Source organism: Bos indicus x Bos taurus, chromosome 10 (genome assembly GCF_003369695.1).
Source record: "Bos indicus x Bos taurus breed Angus x Brahman F1 hybrid chromosome 10, Bos_hybrid_MaternalHap_v2.0, whole genome shotgun sequence".
Classification (NCBI taxonomy): domain Eukaryota; kingdom Metazoa; phylum Chordata; class Mammalia; order Artiodactyla; family Bovidae; genus Bos; species Bos indicus x Bos taurus.
Window position 1 is genome coordinate 81,039,345 of NC_040085.1, and position 16,991 is coordinate 81,056,335.

Genomic DNA, 16,991 nt, shown 5'->3' on the forward strand with positions numbered 1-16,991 from the left:
GTGAATACACAAGCCAACACATTTCCATATGCAAAAATCACACCGGGTGATTTTTGCCCACAGTTAAATGGAGGTCAAATGGAGATGATTTCTGCCCAAATCTCAGCCACCACCTCTGTGTGTCTGAGGATAATTGCTGCGAGAAGGAACAAAACACAGACTGAAGTACAGCCCCCCCTCCCCCCACCGTGAACTCCCTGAACAGGGCAGAGGGCGGGCAGAGGGCAGCGCAGTGCACACTGTCCAGGGAATTCACAGTCAGCAGTGCCTCAGTGTTTGAGAGTCTCGGCCTTCAGATTCCAGTTCCCTCTGATCATTAGATGTGGGCATGGCATTAAGAAGGATACCTCACGAGTCAAGACTTACACCTTAGAATAAGGCTTTTATTGTTTAGAAACAATCTTCCAGAAGATGAAACGATCCAAGATTCCCCAAAAATTTTATACAAAGATTTTGAGAGTAATATTTGTATTTGTCTTTATACCTCAGTCTATGCGTCTGGGGCCAAGTCATTGTGTGGCACGCGTGCAACTTCCCTGCATGCCTCTCACGTCGTAGCACCTGCTTCCAGGAACACCAGAAGAACACGGGGTCTCGGGGTGGGGGGTGGGGGTCAGGAGGGGAAACCCATGATGCCCCAAGGCTGCAGAGACCCAAACTCCAGTCGTGTGCGCCCTGACCTGGAAGGTGTCTAGCCAAATGTCCAAGGAGAAATAACGATCAAGGAAGAAGGCGAGAGGAGGAACCCAAGGAGCAGACCAGAGAGGGTCAGTTCCCACCCTCTACCTCGGAGTTCTGCATATCCATTGGGCCCAATATAGTTGATGACCCCCAGGACCTGCGTTACCTAGATCTTCTCCCGGAACAACCCTCAATGCCGATTGACGTCCAGGGGACAATTTGCAAAACTAACAGACTTGTCCTTAATCCCAGGTAAGTACGAGATACAATTCCGGGACTTTTGTCTTGGGAACCTGCCTAAAGAAAGATGCTTGCCTGGTATAACGTGATCCAGATGCCCCTCGAGCAGACGTGGGTCAGCGATGGATGAGCAATCTGACCTCAGCGCCAAGGGTCTTCCAGTCTGGTCCTGTCCAGGCCATTCTCCACCCCACCTTCCCCCGTAGGGTGTCCCGAATCCCGTGAACCCTGCGATGTGTCGACTCAACCACCCCTCTTCCTCCATCCCCACCACCTCTGACACGGAAAATCCATGTCTCCTGAAGAAATCGACCTTCCCCTAACCAAACCCACACTTGCTTTACTACAGTGATTCTCAGACCCAGCAAGAAGAAGAAATGTTCCAGAAGGGGAACCCCCGTCTCAGCCATCATCTGCCTGGAGCCGGAGGTCGCGGGCCCCAGGCCTCGCAGTGAGGTCCGTCGCTGCTGTGTTTCCCGAGGGGCAGGCAGGCAGGCAGTGGTAATCCCTCCTCTCTCCCTGTGGAGGTCGGGCCTCAGCTGCACTTGCAGGACTTCACCACCATGTTAGACAGCTGCTCCACTTTGGGGGTCCTCCCGACATAGTACAGGATGGTCAGGGGCTCCAAGTCCTGGGGTACGCAGCAAGGGGAGGCTGAGGCTTCAGGGTTCAGAGTGTTGTACAAGCCCAGCACCTGGGGAGAGAGGCATCACTAAGAGGCTGGGAAAACCGAGCTTCAAGCCGGGGTCCCAGGGACTCTACAAGGTCTTGGGGCTGCTCCATAGTCTGCATGCTTAGTCGCTCAGTTGTGTCTGACTCTGAGACCCCAAGGACGGTAGCCTGCCAGGCTCCTCTGTCCATGGAGTTCTCCAGGCAACAGTACTGGAGTGGGTTGACATTCCCTTCTCCAGGGGGATCTTCCTGACCCAGGGATCAAATCCGGGTCTCCTGCATTGCCAGCAAATTCTTTACCGTCTGAGCCACCAAAATAGGCCACTGATGTTATTTCAGAGGACCTGGCGGAACCCAGTTTGGGTGAGTGGCAGGTTGCTGCTCACAGGAATGCAACATACGGCACTGGTCTGAGCATTACTGGTTTAAGCATGACCCCCACAACCAAGGGACTTGGAACTGATCATGAAATTCTCTTGGCTGGGAAGAAACATGCCTATGTTGGTTCCTCCTAGCTGTAACTGGTCACTTTGGTGAGGAGCTATGAGGAAATATGCTTCACAAGTTACGGCCCTCTCTCGAATTCCCCTGGAGAGAAAGACAAGCTAGCTTCAGACGTCGACTTCCCTCTCTCTTGTCTCTTCCCTTTGTTTCATGTTGGCTTCTTCTGTGTGTTTTACGTTATCTTTTAAAATAACTTCTACTTTCAAGAGAAAAGAATTATTAGAGTTCTTTATCTGATCGTAGATGGAGAGGGAAATGGCAACCCACTCCAGTATTCTTGCCTGGAGAATCCCAGGGACAGAGGAGCCTGGTGGGCTGCCTTCTATGGGGTTGCAGAGTCGGACACAACTGAAGCAATTTAGCAGCAGCAGCAGCATCTGATCGTAGAAGTCTTTTGGCCCCCAAACTCGCTGACATATGGAGTGGCATGTGACAGCTAAGTAATTCCCATAGTACAAGAGCAAATAAACAACTTAAAAGTCTGGTTGAAACTATGCAAGAAAGTTATAAAGGGTAGAATGTCACCCACTGGAGTTGGGCCCAAATCAGAACCTTCACCATAAGGGATTTTACACCCCAGATCATCATCCATCCACTCATTTAACATGCAGCCCATCATGCATCCTTTTTAAACAAGTGGCCTGGTCAGCTCAGCCCCAGCACCCCATAAGGCATGACCCTGTACCATACCGTGCTGTGGGTTGTGTCTGAGCTGCGGAGGTATGGGCATGGGCCTGAGCAGAAGTTGGCATAGTAGCCCTTAGGTTCATGGACCCATTTCCAGCCCAGATCCTGTCGGAAGTCAATGTAGAGAGGACGCACACAGCAGTTCTCCTCCAAATTGCTGCAACAATAGAAAAATAAATTACTAAAAAAAGAAAAAAAAAACTGACAAGGAAATCACTAACATAAAAACTCCACAAGTGGCCCTCATCTGGGCACCTGGAGTCCTTCCTGGTCATCATAAGAGGTGGCTCTGGTCAGTGGGACCCCAGGTTCAAGTGCACTGAGCTGTATTAACCATAAAAGCATTTTCCTCTGTTGAAGACCAGAATCCCAAGGACATAGAAGGTATAGATACATACATAAATAATATATGATGGAGAGAAAAAAGGCAAAAGTGGTCCTGTCCCTTTTACATCATGAATCAAAATAAAGACTTGAAGTGTTCCACCTAAAACCAAGCCCTAAGTGTTATTAGCCAACTCAACTTTGTTGAGCTGGTTTTACTGTTACCTCCCTAATGTGCACGCAACCAGAAATGAACTCTAAGCTCAGGCACTTACACGCTATAGTAAATGACTGCTCAGTCCAATTCTAGAGTCTATTGAATCAAAATGAGACACATCCTTCCATTAGACTCATGATTCCTAGATTACCCCCAGTGTGACTCTCAGGCCACTTTAGTTCTGTTGCCTGCAGGATTCCATTTGGCAACACCCCTTGCCAAGTGGGCATCTAGCTTGTGCTGAGACCTAGACACTTGCTACTTCCAAAGGCAGCTATTGGCCAAAATCTGACTTCTTGTGGGTTCCCTGGTGAACCATGGTAGACATTCTTGTTTTTATACTCAAGAGCCGTTCCTACTCCTCTTCTCTCTTGCCACCTCCCATTACAGTCTGGAACACCAGATATTTGTTTTCCTGGCCTCCCTTGCAGGTAGAGATTTTCATACAACCCTGCATAGATCAATCAGACAGAAGCAGAAGTATGTAGTGGGCAAGGGCAAGTTCTGGCAGATATTTGATTCTTTATAAAAGTCAAAGATGTGGGACCTCCTTCGTGGTTCAGTGGCTAAGACTCCACACTCCCAATGCAGGGGACACAGGTTCAATCCCTGGTAAGGGAACTAAATCCCACATGCCACAACTAAAGATCTCACATGGTGCAAGGAAGATCAAAGATCCCGTGTGCTGCAACTAAGACCTGGTATAGCCAAATAAATATATAAATGTATTTTTTAAAAAGTCACAGATGGAAAAGGAAAGCTGCTGGTTCTGCTACTTCCCTCCTCCTCTTGTCTTGAGCACAGACAAGATGCCGAGAGCTCTAGCAGTCTTGCTTACGCTTATGTGACCATAACCAAGGGGGTGACAAGCCAACGTACTTGGCATGGTAGACTGGAAAGAGAGAAAGCCTGTGTCCTCAACAGCATTAAGCAAGCAGCCAGACCAACCCTGGGGCTGCTCCTACATACTTCTTATGAACAGGAAATCCCCCATGGCTTAAGCCACTGGCCCTTGCAGCCAAGATCATCCATTCCTATCTGATAGGAGAGCCACACAGAACAAATGGACATGCCAGCCTTCAGACAGTTGGAGGCAACCACTCTGCCTTCCCTATACACTCCGTTCCTCACTCAACATCCCCAGTTCATTCTGTTGTTCCACAATAGGCCTGGTTTTAGATTTAAAAATCTCCTAATTCATTCTCCCCAGTTCCATTCAGGCGTCCTCCTCTCCAGCCAAAATGACCCATTCATGCACCTTCCTTTATCGGAAGTGCTTCCTCCTCCCATAACCCTACATACCCAAGCCTCACTCATCCCTGAAGACCCAGCTCCAGTTCCACACCCTTCTGAAGCCTTCCCTGCATCCACAGATGAGCTCCTTGTCCCAAATTCTTTTCTAAGATTATTTTTTTTAATGTGGACCACTTCTAAAGCCTTTATTGAATTTGTTACAATACTTGTTATTTCTGTTTTGGTTTTATGGCGAGAGGCACATGGGATTTAGCTCTCCGACCAGGGATTGAACCCACACCCCCTACACTGGAAGGTGAAGTCTTAACCACTGGACCACCAGGGAAGTCCCATGTCCCAGCTTCTTAAAGCATTTTATCCTTCAGACCTTCCCATGGATGTGGTCATTGTCTATCTTTAAGTAATCACTGTCTGTGCTTTTTTACCCTCCTTCCTTATAAATGAGAAACTACTCTGAAATAAGAGAAAATGGATGCTCTTTTTTGAACCTCTTTACAATGGCTGTCCAACTATTTCCAAATTCATAAATTCTCTAGCTCACTTCCCCGTTGCAAATGTAAACTTGTCTTATTTTCGCTCATCCAGTAGCATCCTTGGACCCTTCCTAGGCAACTGAGCCTTTAATGGAAAACTCTGCATTAATCTCCCTGCCACACAAGCAGACCTTAAGAGTATTTTAAAGCATGAAAACCATGGAGAGACCAAGCCTCTAATCCAAGTCATCTCAGCAACACTCTCGTCCTCCTTTAGTTCGTCCAGGCCTTTACAGGACTGTGCTGCAGAAAAACAGTGGGGCTCCCAGAAAAACAGATTTGTAAGAGGTTCTAAATCTCCATTCCCCAAGGTGTGTGTGAAAAGCATCGAGGGCCCTCAGTTGCACAAGGCTTAGGTGTGGGGCAACAGGCGAGCGGTCAATGTTGTTTCAGGAATTCATGGGTCCTGAGTGCGCCCAGGCTTACCGGAAGCAGTAATTGGTGTCCAGGGCCCGCTTCTTCCTCTGACTGTGGCCTGGGCTGTCTAGCCGGTTTGGGGGAATCATCATGAGGATTAGATGAGGGATGTGTTCCTTCTTCTTCTTAAGTCGCCCCAGATCTCCGCGGCCCGGATCATCATCGCTGTCCACACCTGCAGGAGGAAGGAAGGTGATGGTCTCCTGTCTGGGAGGGCAGGGTGGATGCTACTTTCTCATCCCATCCCCACCCTGTTCAGGAGGTGGGACGGTGGGGTATTCAAGGAAGGCATGGGTAAGACACAGCTTCATGCTACTGTCCAGCTGCAGGAACGGGAAGACCCAATGGAAGAACTGGTATCAAGGGACCTGCAAGACGCCTGTGCTCAGATGCCCTCGTGACTCCTGAGGGTAATCCTCCAGAGGGCACAGCCCCTCCTGGGATGCTTCCTAGAGAATTTACAGAGATTCCTGAAGCATCCTTGTCACTACGAGGCTCTAACACATTCCTTTGAGTTGTCGGTTTAGATCCTGAAACTTAGAGCTTGAGGCGTGAGTCTCCTCTCATAATCTGAACTGGTCAAGATGGCATTAAGTCCCCCTATGCTTTCCAGATGTCACAATTTAAGACAGTTTGAATGGGAGCCAGAGGAACAAGAATCAACAATTGCTAACGTTCGCATCAGGCCTTCCCTGGTGGCCCAGACAGTAAAGAATCCACCTGCAACGAGGGAGACCTGTATTCGATCCCTGGGTTGGAAAGATCTCTAGAGAAGGGAATGGCAACCCTCTCCAGTATTCTTCCCTCCAAAACCCCATAGACAGAGGAGCCTGGCGGGTTGCAGTCCATGGGGTCACAAAGAGTTGGACACGACTGAGGGACTAACACACACACACAACATTCACACTGCACTTATAGTTTCAAAATGTTTTCTCTATAAAACTCAGATAGGATCACAAGGTGTATGAAAACAGCAGAGAAACTCCAAAGGAAACCTGCTAGTTCATCTGCAAAGCCTGAAAACTGAATTTGAGTCTCAACTACAAGAAGATCTATTTTGACGGCCAGCTGCTGGCGGCTGTCCATCTCCACCAGGGACAGGAATGGGAGAAGTGAGATTTGCGTGGTAACAGGATGGACAGGGAGGCCTGGCGTGTTGCAGTCCATGGGGTAGCAAAGAGTCGGACACGAGTGAGCGGCTGAACTGAACTGAGGAGGGACACGGGCCTCACGCATACATATTAGGACTGGGAGATCGAAGGCAAGCTGGGTCGCAAGTTTCTGTTTCTGAACATCTTTATGAACAAGATAACTATTGACTGAAGTGGGAGGATTTCATCCCAATTCAGAATGTAGGTAAGGACTTCAAAGGTCTTTTGAGCTGTGAGGTTCTGTGATTAGGATGTCAAATTATTTGCTTTAAAAAAAAAAAAAAAGCTCTGTTGCACATGGCAATACCGAGCCAGCACACTCTAGAACCCAACCCATGCTCTGCAACAAGAAAAGCCTGCACCTCAGTGAGAAGCGCTTGCATCACAACTAAAGAAGACCCCACATGCCACAAGTAGAGAAAGCCCGAGTGCAACAGCAAAGACTCAGTTCAGTTCAGTCGCTCAGTCGTGTCCGACTCTTTGCGACCCCATGAATTGCAGCACGCCAGGCCTCCCTGTCCATCACCAACTCCCAGAGTCCACCCAAACCCATGTCCATCGAGTCGGTGATGCCATCCAACCATCTCATCCTCTGTCTTCCCCTTCTCCTCCTGCCCTCAATCTTTCCCAGCATCACAGTCTTTTCAAATGAGTCAGGTCTTTGCATCAGGTAGCCAAAGTGTTGGAGTTTCAGCTTCAGCATCAGTCCTTCCAGTGAACACCCAGGACTGATCTCCTTTAGGATGGACTGGTTGGATCTCCTTGCAGTCCAAGGGACCCTCAGTACAGCCAAAAAAAAAAAAATTTGGTTCAGAAATAAAGTTCATGAAGGACTTCCCAGGGCTGGGGGTCAAGAGAGGCCCTGAAATGGGTACCTGTTTCCAGATACATCTCTGACCTTAGGTTTTAAATTGGTTAGTTTGACTTTGACAAACCACTTGGCCTCAGGAGTGCCTCTGTGAACCCACAACAGGGCTCCACAAAGAAAACATAATTTCTCTGAAATTCAGAGACTGTCTAGGCTCAGCACCTTGAAAACATACTGGAAAACCAGAAATGTCTCTCAACTATTTTGCCCTCTCCATGCAAGCACCCTGAGGCCCGAAGCAGCTCAAACCCAGACGACACGCCTTGGGTGGGCTCTGCAACATCTGGAAAGCCCAGCAGTCAGAGAGCTCATGCTCATGGCCACCAAAGTTCATTTCTTTTAGGGGAAGTGAAGACAACTCTCATTTGCTGAGTATCCAAGCACTCTATTTCACATATGTAAGCTCATATAATTTCATGACAGCCCTATGAAAGAGGTACTCTCACCCCCAGTTTGCTGACTGAGTACAGAGAAGTAGACCAGCTTGCCTATATGATTTCAGAGGTCTTATCAGCACAATACTGTCTTCCAGATGCTCATGCACTCTCTACAGAATAGGGAGTTCTTGCTTTGAGGACAAAACAGAATATGGAAAAAACCCAAAAGAACTTTCTGGCCAACCCGATACAAAACAGTCAGCCATCTCTGTGAGGGAGCTTGCTTCCTCTTCTCAGGGTCTGGCCAGGGGTCTCCTGTTTTATCTAGCTTTATTAACTCCCCCCACCCATCCTACCATAAACATCCCTTTTGTTACCTTTGAATTTGATTTCCATCAGCTCTTGAATGTTTTCCAGGATATCCCCATTGGGCTGAAAGGTGTGACAGGGACAGTGGATGCTGATTTCCAGACCTAAGTTGGATTCTGCAAAATAAGACACAGAGCTGGTGAGAAAAGCAGTCTGCGTGATGAAGCTCGCAGCCCACATACCCACGTAGCTGTCTACCCACAGCCACACACGCACGAGCCAAGGTCTCTCCTGCCACACACAGTCATGGGGCCAGAGTGGACTGAGGGTCACAGGAGACAGAAAGTGCTCCCAGAGCTATCGAGGACCTTTATGAGCATGTTGCCTCGTATTTCTGTTGTGTTATATGTCACCAAATGGAGACATAAACTAGTGGGCCTCATGCAGGAGAATTTTAATAGTCATCTATTTTTCCAAGGATGGTATTAGGGAAAAGCTGTCACCAGCCTAGTAGGGCGAAAGAATGAGGGTGCAGGAAAGGAGGAGGGAAACAGTCACCCCCCGCTCCCCGACGTGTCAGCTGGGAGAGGAGACTTTCAACCAACCCGCTGAGAAAGGATGGAGCAGAGAGGAAGAGGAACAAGAGGTGACAAGTGTGAGGAAGCCTGGACTGCCAGGGTTTGGTGACTCATATTCTGGGGCTAAAAGGCCAGCTCTGGCCCTTTCTCCTATTGGCTGTGGGATTAGGTATTTTGGTAACTAAAACTGGAAAAGCAAGGAAATTACTAAAAGGGGTTGAATATAAACTGGAAGGAAGAAAGGGAGAAAAATAAATGAAAAATTTGAACTGAATCCAGTAGTTTTGTACAGGGAAACCAGGTTGAGTCTAGGATCGTGCCAATTCTGGTGGGTAAGAACCAGGGAAGCTCTCTTGATCCAGGGCAGTGCCCAGGTATGGGAGGACGTGGGCGATGACCTCTGAGCTCAGGGTCAGCCTGAGTTCAGAGATGCACTGCTGTCTGAGATCACCCTAGTTCTATGTGAGCATCCAGCCCTGGGGCCAACCTGGAGTCTTCCCGAAATCTGATGTCATCAGGGAAAACCCCAAAGAGTCCAGCCCAGCTCAGCATCCTTCTCATGGGCAGAATGGCCCAACCCCAGAGACCGCAGGCAGCGCTGGGCAGACCTGGATGTCCCAGTTCTACTGGTTAAAAACCAGCTCAAGGGGCTTCCCCAGTGGCTCAGTGGGAAAGAATCCGCCTGCCAATGCAGGAGATACGGGTTCCATCCCTGATCTGGGAAGATCCCACATGCTGCAGAGCAACTAAGCACGTGGGCCACAACTCCTGAGCCTGTGCTCCAGAGCCCGGGACCACAACTCCTGAGCCTGTGCTCCAGAGCCCGGGACCACAACTCCTGAGCCTGTGCTCCAGAGCCCGGGACCACAACTCCTGAGCCTGTGCTCCAGAGCCCGGGACCACAACTCCTGAGCCTGTGCTCCAGAGCCCGGGACCACAACTGCTGAGCCCACTTGCATAGACTACTGAAGCCCGTGCCCCCTGGATCCCATGCTCTGCAACGAGAGAAGCCACCACAATGAGAAGCCTGTGCACCGCAACTAGAGAGTAGCCCCTGCTGTCCACAATTACAGGAAGCCCACACTCAGCAACAAAGATGAGCATAGTCATAAATAAAAAAAAAAAAAAAAAAAAAAACCAGCTCAGTCCCTTCTTCCATAAACTCCAGATCCCAGCTTTATCTATCCCACCCTAGTCATGGCAGCATCTGGGACACATTGACACCTGCTGAGCCTTCTGTTCCAGGTGAGCTCTGGTAGGGAGGGGAGGAGTCAACATAAGAAGGATGCTGAGCCCGAGATGGAGAACTAGAAGTGAACAGAGAGGGAGGCATAAGGAGTGTACTCTTTCTGGTTTAAGGCAGGTAGTAGGAGCTGGAGTAGCTGAAACGGGCTACATAAAACATAAAAACATAAAACTACATAAAAAATAGTACACTTCTATTACCCAGAAGAATTTTCAGTCCAGGAGAGACTGAAAGTCCCATGGGTCTGTGAGTTAGAAGGGTGAGATGCAGACGTGTTGGGGAGAGTTAGGGTTAGGGTACAGGTGGTGAATGTGAGATGGTGCCTGGCTTAGCTAACAGGCTCCATCTAGGTAGGAGGCTCACAGAATGATGGGGACAATCACCAACATTTGTTGAGTGTTGCTGCCTACATGCTCTAAGACTCTGCATGCCTTAACTCATGTATGCTGCTGCTGCTAAGTCGCTTCAGTCATGTCCCACTCTGTGCGACCCCATAGATGGCAGCCCACCAGGCTTCTCCGTCCATGGGATTTTCCAGGCAAGAACACTGGAGTGGGTTGCCATTTCCTTCTCCAATGCATGAAAGTGGAAAGTTAAAGTGAAGTCGCTCAGTTGTGTCCAACTCTTAGTGACCCCATGGACTACAGCCTACCAGGCTCCTCCATCCATGGGATTTTCCAGGCAACAGTACTGGAGTGGGGTGCCATTGCCTTCTCCCTAACTCATGTATATAATCATACTAATCCTACAGAGCAGGGACTGTTATTTCTCCCCAACCATTATCCACATGAGGACACTGAGGCTCAGGGAAAATTAAATGGCTTGATGGGGGTGTCCAGGAAGTGGTAGAACCAAGATTAAAACACAGGCAGCCTGACATCACAGCCACACTCATGACTGTTCGAAACAAAGAGGAACAAAGAGGGCCCAGCAGGGACCACCAAGGAAGATGCCCACCCAGTCACTGAGACACAAAACAGTTGTGTTTTCCCAGTGTGCCCCTGTCCTGAGCCGAGGCACTTGGCGTGCTCCCCACCCGCCCTGCTCGGGGAGGCCTGGCTGTGCACACAGAGCCAACACATTGGACCAATTGCACAAGAGGGTGGGGACTGGGCCCCCAACCCTGGAGAGGGCTCCAGCTGGCTCTTAGCCCAGAAGGGAACTGGTGCAGAGCAGGCTCTCTGATGTTTACTGAACTAATACAAGACTGGACCTGTGACTCAGTTTCCTCACAGTCCACACCGCCGACTCCTCCATTTGCAGTCCATTTACCACTTTGTTTGGGGCCAAGAACCCTCAAGAGACTCAGAAACTCTGCAGAGTAAAGGTCTGTGTCTGACTCCCCCGAACACGGGGTGGGCAGCATCTGCTGGAGTGGGAACGGAAGGTTCCAGGGAAGAACTAACCTCAGAATTGGCAGCGGTGTGGATGGTGGGTGGGACACCCATAGGTTTTATTACGAAATTATCTTTTTTGATGTCTCAAGGAGGATGGAAATCATTCTCAATGCAAACTTCTCATTGAGTTCTGCAGCTGTGAAAATAAGAACTCTAAGTGCCGAGGGCTTCAAAGAAATCCAGGTGGAGCCGATCAGAATCAGACAGGGAGCTAAGAGATGAATTTCCCCGCCTCTCTTCTTTGTAGCCATGTTGAGTTCTAGGCAGTGTGCTGGCTGAGTCAGATTTCCCACGGTGCTGCCGTCAGCTGATGCGCCTGGGTTCTCCGAGGTTTCCTCCTTTCGTGTGCAGCTGGGGAGATCCGATGGGGTTCCCAGTACCCTTGGAGCTGAGGCAGGACCTCCAGCCCACCATCTGTCAGCTCAGCCACCAGGTTATGCCCCTCAGATGGGAGCCTGCACACTCAGATGCCGAGAGAGCCCAGCAGGTTATGTGAGCAAAGTGAGCCAGTGCGTCATGCTGAACTGGGGCTACCAGCCTCACTCATGGAGAACACTGGGGAATGGTGGGGCCTGGGGTGACATGAAGACCACATGCCCCACCTTCAAGAGGTGGTCCTACTCATCTCTGATGGATCGTTACCCATTTGTCAAGAAAAGTCGAATGTCTAGGTTTTATGTGAAATCTCCGGACATTAATTAAAACTGTTATGCTATGCTAAGTCACTTCAGTCGTGTCCGACTCTCTGCGACCCCACAGACGGCAGCCCACCAGGCTCCCGCATCCCTGGGATTCTCCAGGCAAGAACACTGGAGTGGGTTGCCATTTCCTTCTCCAATGCATGAAAGTAAAAAGTGAAAGTGAAGTCACTCAGTCGTGTCCGACTCTTAGCGACCCCATGGACTGCAGCCTACCAGGCTCCTCCGTCCATGGGGTTTTCCAGGCAAGAGTACTGGAGTGGGGTGCCATTGCCTTCTCCGTAAAAACTGTTAACCGCTAGTTAAATTGAAAACAATACATAGGCCAACATGTTTGTGATCTCTGCCTTCGAGCATTAACCCTTAACTTCCTAAACCATCGAGGAGGACAAGGAAGGCCCCACCTGTCCCAGGGACTCTGGCTATCCATATGTGGGTGGACTGTGGAGCCACGGCAGCTGATGAAGGCAGAAAATTCTTCGCAAGGGGGATACAAGGAACAGACAGGACTGCCTTAGGTGCCCTCGCCCCACTGAGCACAGACCAGGAAGTGCCACCAAGTAAAGAAGAGGAGAAATAGTGGAGTGTGATGTCCTGAGTCCCCAAGACTGTTAGTCAGGAAGTTCAAGTTCTAATCCAGGCTCAAAGACTGGTCGAGCCACTTAACTTCTCTGGGCATCCATTTCCTCACCTGACCTAATAGAAGCTCACTCTCCCATAACGGGCTTCCCAGGTGGCGCAGTGGTAAAGAATCCATCTGCCAATGCAGGAGGCATAAGACGGTTCAACTGCTGGTTTGAGAAGATCCCCTGGAGTAGGAAATGACAACCTATTCCAGTATTCTTGCCCAGAAAATTCCCTGGACAGAGGAGCCTGGAGGGCTACAGTCCACGGGGTCGCAGAGTCGACACAACCGAGTGGCCACACACAGCACTCACATAATGAGCCGAAAACTTGGAGGTTCTCTGAAATACAATGGATCTTTAAAATGGCTCTGTGAGGCATGCAGGGAAGGTGAGGAAGCAGAACCAGTGGAGGAGAGATTTGGACCATAGGAAGTCTGATATGCGTACTAGACAGCCCTATTTGTATGACTGACTACCAGGCCTTTCAAACTTAATCAACAAAATAGAACCTACCTCCAAACCTGCTCGTCTCCCAGGCCTCCTTATTTCAGTAAGAGTTACCATCTGGGTATTCAGTCCCAAATCTTCAGAGTCATCTAGACTCCTCTTCTGTCCTCTCACCCCACACCTAATCAGCCCAATCAATCCTATTGGCTCCGCCTCCAAAATACAGAACCAACCCAAAATACAGAGCAAACTGCCCCAGCCAAAGCCCACAGTGCTCTCACATGGGTTGCTGCAGTGGCCCCTAACCTCTTCCCTTGACCTCGTGACAACCAGAGGATCTTAAACCAAATCACCTCACCCTACATTCCCAGCCCTGCTTGTAACCCTCCTAGGACATCTCTTCACACTTGGAATAAGTTCTAATGCCTGACCACGGCCTGGCGGGTCCTATATTTTGGCTCCTGGTCCTCTCTGAGCCCCGCAGCTCCAGTCACACCAGGCAGTCTGCTGCTGCCAGAACAAACTGAGCCTGGGTCTCATTGCTTTTGCTTTAGCACATCCTTTATCCTGACCTTCACAGACTGGCTCTTTCTCATCCCTCAGACCTCAGTGCACCAGCTCCTTCTTCACAGAGACTCCCGCTGAGCATCTGATGACGGGCCCCACCCAGGCACTAGCACTTCGCCCTCTTTCTGTTCTTCCTGGTACTCATCACTGTTGGAAAGTCTTATTCCTCAGCATTTATTTGTTCACTATGTGTCTCTCTCACCAGAACAAAAGCCCCATGAGACCTGGGACCCTGCCTGTCTGGTTCACTGCTGAATCCCCAAGGGCCTGGCTTGGAGCATTTACTCAGTGTCAGTTGAATGAAGGAATGATGGACACACAGCAAGTTAATGGCTAAGCTGGGCTTTGAACCCAGATCTGTTGTCTCCCCTAGTGCCATCCCCTTCCCTGTGTCATGAAGAAAGAAGGGACCAGAGGTTCCTTCCAAAATGTTCATCCTGAGTCAACCTACCTCTCCGCAAGAGCCATTCACGCACAGTGTCTGTGACGTCGAAAGACAGCCACTCGCCAGTGCCCCGCGTGGGCAGGTTCTTGCCATCGATATACCGCTGCTTGGCTATGTGCTCACCCGGCTGGAGGATCTACGGGGCAGAGGAAGGAGTAAGTCCCGAGGCCAGGACAGGGCACCTGAGCGTCACGGTGCAGCAGGATGGGGAGGGGAACAGGAGCCAACTAAGACTTCTGAAATGCTCTTTCGAGCTCCTCAGTTAAGTCTTAATCCTCTTAAGCAGCAGTCCCCAAACTCTGACACCGGGGACCAGTTTCATGGAAGATAACTTTTCCACAGATCGGAAAGGAGGGGGGTGGTCTTGGGATGTTTCGAGTGCATCACCTTTATCGTGCACTTTATTTCTAATCTAATGCCGCCAGCCGCTGATCTGACAGGAGGTACCGGTCCGTGGCCCAGAGGTTAGGGACCCCTGTTCTTAATGACAGACACAGGTATAGAAACTAAGGCTCAGAGAAGGCAGGATTCACACCCAGGCCTGCTGCACTCCGAGCAGAGCGCAGGCTCAATCTGGCAAAGGAACTGACTTCTACCCCCCATGTGGTGTCTGTCCTGGGAAGAGGTTCACCTGGAAGAGCTCAATCCTCTGCTCGCTGCGCTTGGAGGCAGGGTTGGGCATCCGAAAGACCCGGAATTCTGCTCGGAACAGGTTGGTTTCGTTTTTCTCCACTGAGGACACGTTGAAGCGGAAAATCTTGGAGGTGATGCCTTTCGGGCAGACGGTCAGGTCATCTAGGAGGCAGAGCATTGGGGGAGGGGGGAAGCACAGTGTGAGCGACACCCATGGGGACAGTGTGCTGTCAGCGGACACTCATCAAGGGGCTGGGGGGCCCACCTGTGACCTCGCTAGAGCCTTGAGGCCTCAGACCTACAGGTAAGAAATGGGAGGGAAATTCTCAGTGGCCCGGAACCATACACAGGCCTGATGGAGAAGCAAGGCATGGAGCCCCACCCAGGACATGGCACTGACAACTGGCCCCTCCAACCCCTTTCTCATTATCTCCACTCTGGCAGGCTGTCCAACCTGCTTTCCTACTCCTTTAAAAAATACAGATTCTCCAACAGCATCAGCAATTTCCCCTAGGAGTTTAATCACTGCATAGCTAGCTGATTCATTCACGCCTTTTTTTCATTCAAGCATTTATTCATTCATCAGGCGTGCATTGAGCAAATGCTACATGCCAAGCACAGGCTAACGCTGGGAAGCAAAAATGAATAGACAAGGGAAATCCCTGGTGGGCCAGTGGTAAAGGTCCACTGTCTACTAAGGCAGGGGACATGGATTCAACCCCTAGTCAGGGAATTGAGATCTCAGGTGTCTGGGGAGAAAGAAACTAAGCCCAAGCTCTGCAACTATTGAGCCCACGTGCCACAACCAGAGAGCCCACGCGCCACAGCGAAAGATCCCACACGAAGCGATGAAGATTCTGTGTGCAGAAACAAAAACCCGACACAGTCAAATAAATAACATTAAAAAAAAATGGACAGACAGGGGCCCTGCCTTCAGGGAGATTAACATTCAGAGGTGGGGCTATTAACAGAGGTTGTTTAGTGTGTGGACCAAACAACAGGACCAGAGAGAGAGCAGTAAGGGTCTTTGGAGACGCTTGGAAGTCGCTGTTAACAGGTCAGAGGAGGGAGAGAGTGACAGAAGGAGAGGAAAATGCAAGTGAGTAAGAGGGACCTGAAGCAGCCAGGCTGGAGCCCATGAGACAAGGTCAAGACAGTTGATTGGGATCTACCTGTGGGGAGGCTGAAACGTCAGATCAAGGGGTTGATTTTATATCATCAACAGTAGGGAGTCATGGAAAGTGACACTTTAGCTCTAACAAGATAGCACAGGAGTGGCAAAGAGCCCATGTCTAGAGCCTGGCAGACCCCCAGATGCTTCTTCACTGCGTGTAAGCGGGTCCATCACCATTGGCTGCTAAGGATTATTTTCCCTGACTGCACACGCTATGCCAGCCTCTGCACCCTGCTGGCTCCTGCACCTCTGTCCACAGACAGAAGACAGCACATGCTCTTTCCCACTCCTATCAGAGCGAGACAAGGGAGACAAAAAGATCCTGCCTTTTCTTTACAACCCCAAGGTCTGAGCAGCATTAACACCCCAGAGGAACACTTTCTACACAAAGGGTAACAACAGCCAGAACTTGAAATTCAAGCTCAGAGACCCAGATTCCACACATAATGAACATGGCTGGAACAAGCCCATAATCACCCCAGGGGTGGTTTAGGAAGTCATGGACAGGGCGGGAGGATCAGAGGCCTGGACACAAGCACACGTGCTACTGAGCTTTAGGAAAGGATGAGTGAGTGTTTCTGGAAACTGCCATCTGGTGGGTCTGACACTGGCTCTTAGAAAATTAATGGAACAGATGTTGGGAAAACAAATGTGTGAATGCCAGTTAATGAAGCCCTGATTAATAACTGGCTCTGAAAGAATGAACACTGCCAATGATTCCCCTAAACCATTTCAGATAGAACCAGAAAGAGGGATCATGATGGCAGTTCAGTTTTTGAGTTTGAAAGTCTGTAATCCCCTGGATATAAGTAAGCTCCTCACAGATGTGAGTGTTGGACCATAAAGAAGGCTAAGCACTGAAGAATTGATGCTTTCGAACTGTGGTGCTGGAGAAGACTCTTGAGAGTCCCTTAGACAGCAAGGAGATCCAACCAGTCCATCCTAA

General features: G+C 49.8%; 1 protein-coding gene across 2 annotated transcripts in view; it reads right to left on the bottom strand.

Moving 5' to 3' along the window:
• Positions 1-362: 362 nt before the first annotated feature.
• TGFB3 (transforming growth factor beta 3) overlaps positions 363-16,991 on the bottom strand; it is a 33,074-nt gene continuing 16,445 nt past the window's right edge. For both annotated transcript variants that reach the window (XM_027552492.1, XM_027552493.1), the window contains exons 3-8: positions 14,870-15,033; positions 14,245-14,374; positions 8,303-8,410; positions 5,539-5,704; positions 2,788-2,941; positions 363-1,615 (exon numbers count right to left, since the gene is read on the bottom strand). In XM_027552492.1, the coding sequence (XP_027408293.1) occupies positions 1,457-1,615; positions 2,788-2,941; positions 5,539-5,704; positions 8,303-8,410; positions 14,245-14,374; positions 14,870-15,033 (881 nt within the window). In that variant the 3' untranslated portion in view covers positions 363-1,456. The remainder of the gene's footprint in view (positions 1,616-2,787; positions 2,942-5,538; positions 5,705-8,302; positions 8,411-14,244; positions 14,375-14,869; positions 15,034-16,991) is intronic.